This window comes from Peromyscus leucopus, chromosome X (assembly GCF_004664715.2).
Source record: "Peromyscus leucopus breed LL Stock chromosome X, UCI_PerLeu_2.1, whole genome shotgun sequence".
In the NCBI taxonomy this organism is placed as follows: domain Eukaryota; kingdom Metazoa; phylum Chordata; class Mammalia; order Rodentia; family Cricetidae; genus Peromyscus; species Peromyscus leucopus.
In genome coordinates this window covers 7663429-7673497 of record NC_051083.1, presented here as the reverse complement: position 1 = coordinate 7673497, position 10069 = coordinate 7663429, and the positions used below count along the sequence as shown (strand labels likewise).

Here is a 10069-nt window from a genome sequence, read left to right as displayed (position 1 = left end):
AGGGTTTCCCTGTGTAGCCCTGGCTCTCCTGGAACTCACTCTGTAGACAAGGCTGGCCTCAAACTCAGAGCTCCACCTGCCTCTACCTCCCAAGTGCTGGGATTGAAGGTGTGTGCTACCACTGCTGGGCCACATTCCAATTTTCAATAGTCAGTGGTTGAGTATGAGAAGCATCCTTACAAAGAACAGATAAAACAAAGATGGCAAAGTATATTCATTTGTCAGTTGTGGATCTTGAGTTTACTCAGCTAGCCTGGGAAGCTTGTCTGTCATTTGCATCCCAGCATTGTGCAGTCCTGAATGAGGATCAGGAACGTACATAGAAAGACCAGGATAGAGAATTGCAGTCAGGTTTATGAGAGTCTGAGATGGGCTTTCTCCTGAGGCACAATGAGAATTATTTTTAAAAACAGAAGAATGTTTGGAGAGGAGATAAACAAGACCAAGATGGGCCCCGGACCTCCCATCTGGACAAGAGGTGAGTGCCTGGGCTCAGACCCAGAGAGGTCTGCCCCTAGATCCCATCCCTGGGCACCAGTCATTCCAGGTTCTGGCCATTGGGCAGGATGCCCTCCACCCCCACCGGGAAGGTTCCCCTTCTCCAAGACCCCCGGCAGTCCCTGCAATCTCCATGCCCTGCCCCCACACCCATCTGCCTGAGACTCCAGCCACTTCCTGAGACTTAGAGACCAGCCCCCAGCTCCCAACCTTCCTCCGGATCTCCCATCTGGACAAGAGAGAGAGGCTTCCTGAATCTGTCAGCTCTGTCGGGACCAAGTGTGCCCAAAAGACCAAGAACGAATCCACAAGGAGATGGGCAGACGTCAAGGCAGAAGTTCATACAACAAAATGAAGAGCAATACATCATCACTAGAACCTAGCCCTCCTCCAACATCTAGACCTGAACATCACAAAATGGAAGAAGCAGAAGAAAGCAACCTTATGAATAACATCATGAAGAGGATAGAGGCTTATATAGAAGAAAAGACAAACAAAAAATGGAAAGAACACTATAAAAAACTAGAGGAAAGGACAAATAAAGCAGAAGAAAACAATAAATCCCTGAAAGAAAATCATGAAAAAGCAATGAAACAGATGAAGGAAACAGTCCAAGACCTGAAAAGGGAAATAGAAAAAATGAAGAAGACACAAACAGAGAGAATCCTGGAAATAGAAAATCTGAGTAAACGAATGGGAACTTCAGATACAAGAATAACCAACAGAATGCAAGAGATAGAAGAGATGATCTCTGGCGTTGAAGATACAGTAGAAGAAATAGATTCATCAGTCAAAGAAAACACTAAAGCCAACAAAGTCATGACCCAAAATGTTCAAGAAATTTGGGACACCATGAAAAGACCAAACCTAAGAATAATAGGGATAGAGGAAGGAGAAGAATACCAACTCAAAGGCACAGAAAATATATTCAACAAGATCATAGAAGAAAATTTTCCCAACTTAAAGAAGGAAATGTCTATGAAGATACAGGAAGCCTATAGAACACCAAACAGACTAGATCCCCCCCAAAAGTCCCCTTGCCACATAATAATTAAACAACTAAACGTACAGAATAAAGAAAGAATATTAAGAGCAGCAAAGGAAAAAGGCCAAGTGACTTATAAAGGCAAACCCATCAGAATAACACCCAATTTCTCAATGGAGACTTTGAAAGCCAGAAGGACATGGACAGATGGAATGCAGACACTAAGAGACCATGGATGTCAGCCCAGACTAATATACCCAGCAAAACTTTCAGTCACCATAGATGGAGTGAACAAGACATTCCAAGACAAAGCCAGATTTAAACAATACTTATCCACAAATCCAGCCCTACAGAAAGCACTAGAAGGAAAATTCCAACCTAAGGAAGTCAGATACACCCTCAAAATCACAGGCAATAGATAATGCCACAGCAGTAAACCCCAAAGAAGAGAAGTACACACACACTACCACCAAAAAATAACAGGAATGAACAATCACTGGTCATAATATCCCTTAATATCAATGGACTTAATTCACCTATAAAAAGACACAGGCTTACAGAATGGATATGAAAGCAGGACCCATCTTTTTGCTGCATACAAGAAACACACCTCAAATTCAAAGATAGACACTACCTAAGAATAAAAGGGTGGGAAAAGACTTTCCAATCAAACGGTCTTAAGAAGCAAACTGGTGTAGCCATCCTAATATACAGCAAAATATACTTCAAACTAAAATCAATCAAAAGAGATCAAGAAGGGCATTACATACTCATCACAGGAAAGATCCACCAAGATGAAGTTTTGATTCTGAACATTTATGCCCCAAACACAAGGGCACCCACATATGTAAAAGAAACATTACTAAAGCTTAAACCATATATAAAACCCCACACATTAATAGTGGGAGACTTCAACACCCCACTTTCATCACTGGACAGATCTCCCAAAACTAAACATAACAGAGAAATAAAGGACTTAACTGATGTCATGACTCAAATGGACTTAATTAATATCTACAGAACATTCCATCCTAACAAAAAAGAATATACCTTCTTCTCAGCATCCCATGGAATCTTCTCTAAAATTGACCACATACTTGGCCACAAAGCAAATCTCAATAGATACAAAACAATTGGAATAACCTCCTGCGTTCTATCAGACCACCATGGTTTAAAGTTAGATTTCAACAACAACAAAAACTACAGAAAACCTGCAATCTCATGGAAACTGAATAGAGCTCAACTGAATCACCAATGGGTTAAGGAAGAAATAAAGAAAGAAATTAAAGACTTCCTAGAGATCAACAAAAATGAAGATACCATATACCCAAACTTATGGGACACTGTGAAAGCAGTGCTAAGAGGGAAATTCATAGCACTAAATGCCCACATAAAGAAGTTGGAGAAATCTCACACTAGTGATTTAACAGCACACCTGAAAGCTCTAGAACAAGAAGAAGCAAACTCCCCCAGGAGAAATAGATGGCAGGAAATAATAAAATTGAAGCTGAAATCAATAAAATAGAAACAAAGAGAACAATACAAAAAATTAATGAAACAAAGAGTTGGTTCTTTGAGAAAATCAACAAGATAGACAAGCCTTTATCCAAACTAACCAAAATACAGAGAGAAAGAGCATCCAAATTAACAAAATCAGAAATGAAAAGGGGGACATAACAACAGACAATGAGGAAATCCAGAGAATCATCAGGTCATATTTCAAAAACCTCTACTCCACAAAACTGGAAAACCTAAAAGAAATGGATAATTTTCTGGATAGGTACCACATACCTAAGTTAAATCAAGACCAGATAAACTATTTAAATAGTCCAATAACCCTTAAGGAAATAGAATCAGTCATTAAATGTCTCCCAACCAAAAAAAAAAAAAAAAAAAAAAAAAAGCCCAGGACCAGATGGTTTCAGCACAGAATTCTACCAGATCTTCAAAGAAGAGTTAATACCAATACTCTTTAAATTGTTCTACACAATAGAAACAGAAGGAACATTACTAAACTCCTTCTATGAAGCTACACTTACCCTGATTCCTAAACCAAACAAGGATACAACAAAGAAAGAGAACTACAGACTGATCTCCCTCATGAACATTGATTCAAAAATACTCAATAAAATACTGGCAAACAGACTCCAAGAACACATCAAAACAACTATCCACCATGATCAAGTAGGCTTCATCCCAGTGATGCAAGGATGGTTCAACATATGAAAGTCCATCAATGTAATACACAATATAAACAAACTCAAAGAAAAAAAACAACATGATCATCTTACTAGATGCAGAAAAGGCATTTGACAAAATCCAACACCCCTTCATGATAAAGGTCTTGGAGTGATTAGGAATACAGGGAGCATACCTAAAAATAATAAAGGCAATTTACAGCAAGCCAACAGCCAACATCAAATTAAATGGAGAGAAACTCACAGCAATTCTACTGAAATCAGGAACAAGGCAAGGCTGTCCACTCTTCCCATACTTATTCTATATAGTACTTGAAGTTCTAGCCACAGCAATAAGACAACAACCCCATCCAATGACTGAGGGAACCAGATGCAGAGATCCATGGCCAGGCCCCAGGTGGAGCTCCAGGAGTCCAACTGGCGAGAAAGAGGAGGGTTTGTATGAGTGAGAATTGTTGAGACCAAGGTTGGAAACATCACAGGGACAAATAGCCAAATGAATGGAAACACATGAACTATGAACCAATGGCTGAGGAGCCCCCAACTGGATCAGGCCCTCTGGATAAGTCAGACAGTTGATTAGCTTGAACTGTTTGGGAGGCATCCAGGCAGTGGGACCTGGACCTGTCCTCAGTGCATGAGCTGGCTGTTTGGAACCTGGGGCTTATGCAGGGACACTTTGCTCAGCCTGGGAGGAGGGGACTGGACCTGCCTGGACTGAATCTACCAGGTTGAACTCAATCCCCAGGGGAGTCTTTGCCCTGGAAGAGATGGGAATGTGGGGTGGACTGGGAGGAAGGCGGGGGGGGGGGAGGGGGAAGAAGGGAATCCATGGCTGATATGTAAAATTAAATAAATTATAAAATAAAAAAAAGACCAAGATGAACAACTACCCCAGGAGAGGTAGAGAAGAGGGAGGCAAAAGGACTAGCCATAATATTTGGAGATAGAACATGTTCTGAGCATGCCATGAGTCTTGGTTCCATCCTCAGCACCAAAGCAAGCAAGCAAAAGAGGGAGGGAGGGAGAGAGAGGGGAGAGGAGAAAGAGAGAGAGAGAGACAGAGAGAGACAGAGAGACAGAGAGAGACAGAGAGAGAGAAAGACAGAGAGAGAAAGACAGAGAGAGACAGAAACAGAGACACGTAAAGGACGTGAACTTGAAGCTTAACAAAGAAGAAACACAAAGGGCCAGTAAATCTGAAAAAATCAGATTGGAAAAAAATCTTGGAGGAAATGCAAGCTAAAGAAAGATTGATATTAATAATATATATTCCATAAACAAATAGACCACACAAAATTAAATTTCTAAAACTCTTAGGATATAGTCATGTTACTTAACACAGTTCACTATGATCTTTCTAGGCCCACTGTCTGCTTGTTCCCCTTATAAACTTGCTTTGGTCTTACCAAGTCACTGTTGACCCTTGCACAAATCACATTTTTTGGGTCTCTGTCAATATTTCTAAAACACTGTCACTAAGTACCCTTCCCCTTGCATACATAATATGGACAAATATTAATAGGTCTAGCTTATACAATATACATGTATTATTTTCTCTGGTATATTATTATGTAGTATTAATATATGTAATAATATATATAATTTAATATATTATTATTAGTAATATCAAAACAAATATTTGTGAATGTGTAAGAAATGATCTTTGTAGTTACAATTACTCATTTAAAGATATATACATGTATATATACACATATAATCCTAAAAATTAGTTTTTTTCATCCAAATATACCATATTTAAGAGTTTGTCACAGGGAATTAATAAGAGATGCACAAAATCTTGGTGCAGTAATGTTTGACACATCACTGTTTATAATGATGAAAAGTGAAAAAAAATCCCATTGTCTCACGGTTGTTGGTTAGTTAAATATATTATAGTTGTTTCATGTATCTCAATATCATGAAGCTTTTAAAAATCAGATTATGTGGAATATTAATCATGTGAACAAATGTTCTTCACATACTATTAAAGTCCCTAATGAATATATAAGAATGATTGGATGTTTGTGTGTGTGTGTGTGTGTGTGTGTGTGTGTGTGTGTGTGTATGTGTGTGTGTTTGTGCACATGCATATTTGGGTGCAGGTGCTCCTATTTGTATGTATGTGTGAAGGTCAGAGGTTGATGTCAGGTGCCTTTCTTAATTACTCCCCATTTTGTTTTTTGAGACAGCATCTCTCACAGAACCTGGAGCTTTCTGGTTCAGCTAGGCTAAATGGTCAATGAGCTTTAGGATCCTGCCCCTCTCTGCCTTCCCAATACTAAGATTATGGCTTTTTTATTTTTACATTTTATTTATTTTTTAATAGGGCCTCTAGGGATCCATCTGTTACCACTTGCCAGTTCTGGAGTTACAAGCCCACATAGCCATGTCCAATTTTTGTGTGGATGCTGGGAATCCAAGTTCACAGCAAGCACTTTATCCATGAATCCATCTCTCTAACCTACTTGAGAATGAATTATATATGATTTTTATTTTGAATTTTTCTTAATATTTCTGAAGTAAGTAACTATTGTGCTTATAATAAAAGAAAATTATTTCTAAGGTAGTGAGACAGATGATAAGCAGGTCCATAACCTTAGGTCCTCTCTGCCCCTTTATGTTGAGGTTAAGCATTCTCAGCATAGAGTGCTGTAACCCCATGGACCTGCCCTGTTTGATGTTTTCCTGTGTGAAACAGCGTTGCAAGAAAAACATCTTAAACTTGATGAAGGAGAATGGGAGCCTAGAGCTCTTTATTGGAATCTTGCAGTTTCTTTCTTTTCCAGCTTAAACTAGATCTATATCCTCACCGCTCCTTTCTCTGAGTAATCAGCATACTTCACTATATTCTTTGTTCTCTGCACCCCACTTCCTAGGTGAGAATTTCTGAGTTCAAATTCAACATCTCCATATTTATATTACTTTCTTTCACATTGTGTCAGTTAGCAAAATGAACACAGAGCTGAATCCAGATGTCTCCTTTCCTCCCTCTTTTGTCTGAAGTGACCTTTCTTCTGGTTCTTTAGTGCCTCAGAGCAACCCCAGGCCACCCTGCCTATGGCTTCCTGTGAGACCCCCCTGAAACATGGATTTTTATCTCCCAGCTTAACATCTTCCCTATTGTCTGCAACAGAGCAGTCTTAATTAGGGATCATTCAACTTTGCAACCTTCAAGAAGTGTTTACAAAAGGCTTGATAGAGAGGGCTGGAAAAATAGTTTAGTGGTAGAGTACTTGGCTGGCGTTTGAAAGGCCCTGGGGTTTAATCACCAGGAAGAACAAAAGAGAAACCAAAAATCCTTAATAGCAAAAGTTCACATAAACTCCCTAAAACTTCTAAAATCTTAAAAAGAAGTTTAATAGATCTAGAGAGATACCTCAGGGGTTAAGAACACTTTTCCAGTGGACCCACGTTAGAGTCCCAGCAGCCACAACTGTCTGTAACTCCAGTTCCAGGGCATTTGACACGTGCTTTGGCTTCCTCAAGTACCAGCCATGCATTTGATGCACAGACACACATGCAGGCAAAACATTCATATACAAGAAATAAAGTAAAATAAAAATGAAGTTTAATGTTTTCTGTTTCACACACACACACACACACGTTTTATTCATCCATAAAGAATAACAAAATGATATCATTTTTAGGAAAATGGATGGAATTGAAGATCATCATATTAAATGAAATAAGGTAGACTCAGAAAACAAATGTCACATTTTTCCTCATATGTAGAAGCTACATTCTTTTAAATATATAAAATGAAAATAAAGAGGGACTATTTGAGAAGAGAAAAGGTATTGGGAAAAGGGGGAGCAAGAAAAGTAATGGGGTAAATATCATTAAGGCACATAATAGTGAAAATGTCATAAGGAAGCCCATTATTTTGTACAATGAATATGTAGTAATAAAAAAACAAAAAATAGAAAAAAAAGTTAAATATTTTTGATTGAGCTTTTCTGTTTACTGTCTCTTTTTTGTAATTTAGTGTAACAATCACAGGTATCTTTGCCTAATAGAGAGATTGCATATCCTTTCATCCTTGCTTATATCTTTTGTTTGGTCACAGAATCTTACAGGCAGAAGGTTAGGTTTTTTTTCCGGGGGGGTGGGTGGAGAAAGAGTATAGAACAAAAGGTCCTTGTGCTGAAAAAACTAGGAGCCACTGCTTCCCGAGCTAAGTTCCCCATTTCTTGGCCTAGCGTTCAAGGGACTGTATCTCACATGTCATTCCAGGCGTCTCTGTCCATATCCACCTATATCCAGGGCTTCAGTCACAGTACCTTTCATCTCTTCCCATACTTCCACCCTTGTTTTCAAAGCTTCTTCTGCCTTCCCCTTCCCCAAACCCCCAGTCTATCCTGTAAGACCTTGCTCAGGATCCTCTCCCCAGAAAATCTCTCTCTGTAATCAGTGTCCCTTGTCTGGCACTCCTGTACTCTGGCCTGCACCAGACCAAACCTCACTATTATTTGTAATGTCTCTTCTCCTGACCACCTAGAAGAAAAGAGCAAAGTTGTGGTGGCTGTTCCTACTTGCTCTCTGCTGGTTCCTAGCCTCGTTAAACGCTCCTTGACTGTGTGCTAATAGGCATGAATGCCATTTTTTGGTGAGACCCACGTTCATCACAGTGAACTAAACTCTGATTTTCCTCAGATCAGTATCACACAACAGAAAACAGGCTCTGAAATATTGGAGCGAACTGTCTTTGTTTGTATCCCAGGTTTACCTTGGGCAAGTCCCTTAATTCTGCCATATCTGCTTAGTATCTGAATAATGGGTGCAAACTGTCAATACCCAGGATCGAGATGGTTTAAAATGTCTGCTTTCTATATATTTTATTCTTCCCATCATGAAGATTGAGTAGGAAACCTTAACAGTCTCACGCTACTCCAGTCATAGAAAAGAATTTTCAGCTTTCAATTTCAAAAGGAAACTTTGACTTTAGCATTTAGGACTGGAATTTGGCTTCCACTCTTACCCTCCTATGTCAAGTCATTACCACTGTTAAATGCCTTCCTCTAGTTCCAACCCATAAATTAGATATCTTCACACTAAGAGAAGCTCAAATTGCTCCTCAGAGTTATTTGATGGCAATTCTGACCTTATTTCTTCTTTAAAGAACTTCTTACAAATGGATGTCCCGATGCAGGCATTGCATTTGTCAAGACCGAGGAACGTCCTTCCCAGAGTGTAGCTGCTTCTGACTCGGGGTACCAGAGAAGGAGGGAGAATGGCTGGCGAGGAGAAAGAACAGCTTAGGGCTGAGACCCACAGCAGCAGCCGGACTGGCCAGCGCTGGTTGAAGGCGGCAGTCTCTGCTCCAGCTAAGAACTCCATCCTGCTCTCTGTGCTGCAGCTGTAGTGTTCAGCAGTACACTCAGAGCTGCACAGAAAGAGGCCAGGCCTGACCAGAAAGGAAACTGTCCAAAGCAACCGGCCTCAGGATGATGACCCTATCCCAGCCTCTGAGGTTTCTGTCTGAGGATGCTGAGGAGCTAGCAGCTAATGGGGCTGGGCAGGAGGGGAGGAAATTCATGGAGGATGCTGATAACGCATTTCCAAAGTCACTCTTCCTCTGCTTGGGGCGGCTGCCTCAGTCTGGGGAGGTGTATACTAGCAGATTTCAGGAAGGACAATGGTTACGGCTTCCCTGTGTAGTCCTTTCGACAAACACAGGATATCCCAGCTGGGCAGGAAAAGTCCATGCAGGATGTGTGTAGGACCTAGGTTCCACCTGGGAGTTTCAAAGAATCCTGAAGGCCTCCACCCTCCACTGTTTCCATTCTGGGTACATATGTCCCTGTGGAACACACACACACACACACACACACACACACACACACACACACACACACCACACACACACCCCTTACATACCTCCATCAACATACACATACATTCCATCCCACCCTACTCCATCACACATCATATACACATACTTCACACCACATATATATGCACTACACACACACACACATAACATCTTACAAAATAAATGCCACAACACACACACACACACACACACACACACACACACACACATGCATTGTATCCCAAATCCCTATCCCACAACCCGCACACCACTCCACATCTCACACGCACCTTATATCACATATGCATATAACCACACAACACACACATAAAAAACACTCCACAACACACACATATACACAGAGATACACACACACCACACTCCTTTTCCCAGTTCTTATACAGGTACCACCCACATCAAACACACATACATATTTCACAGCACATATATTTCACAAAAAACCCGATAACACGCACACAGAGTTTAACACACACACCACACCCCTACTCCCATCCTTCATAGCACACATACACACACAACCCACATCTCCCCCACACCCCCCTCATGACCCCA

The 10069-nt window shown here is 40.5% G+C and overlaps 1 protein-coding gene across 1 annotated transcript in view; it reads right to left on the bottom strand.

Moving 5' to 3' along the window:
- Dipk2b (divergent protein kinase domain 2B) overlaps positions 1-9331 on the bottom strand; it is a 44399-nt gene extending 35068 nt beyond the window's left edge. Inside the window, exon 1 of the mRNA XM_037199249.1 lies at positions 8737-9331. Coding sequence (XP_037055144.1) covers positions 8737-9021 — 285 coding nt within the window. The 5' untranslated portion in view covers positions 9022-9331. The remainder of the gene's footprint in view (positions 1-8736) is intronic.
- Positions 9332-10069: the final 738 nt, after the last annotated feature.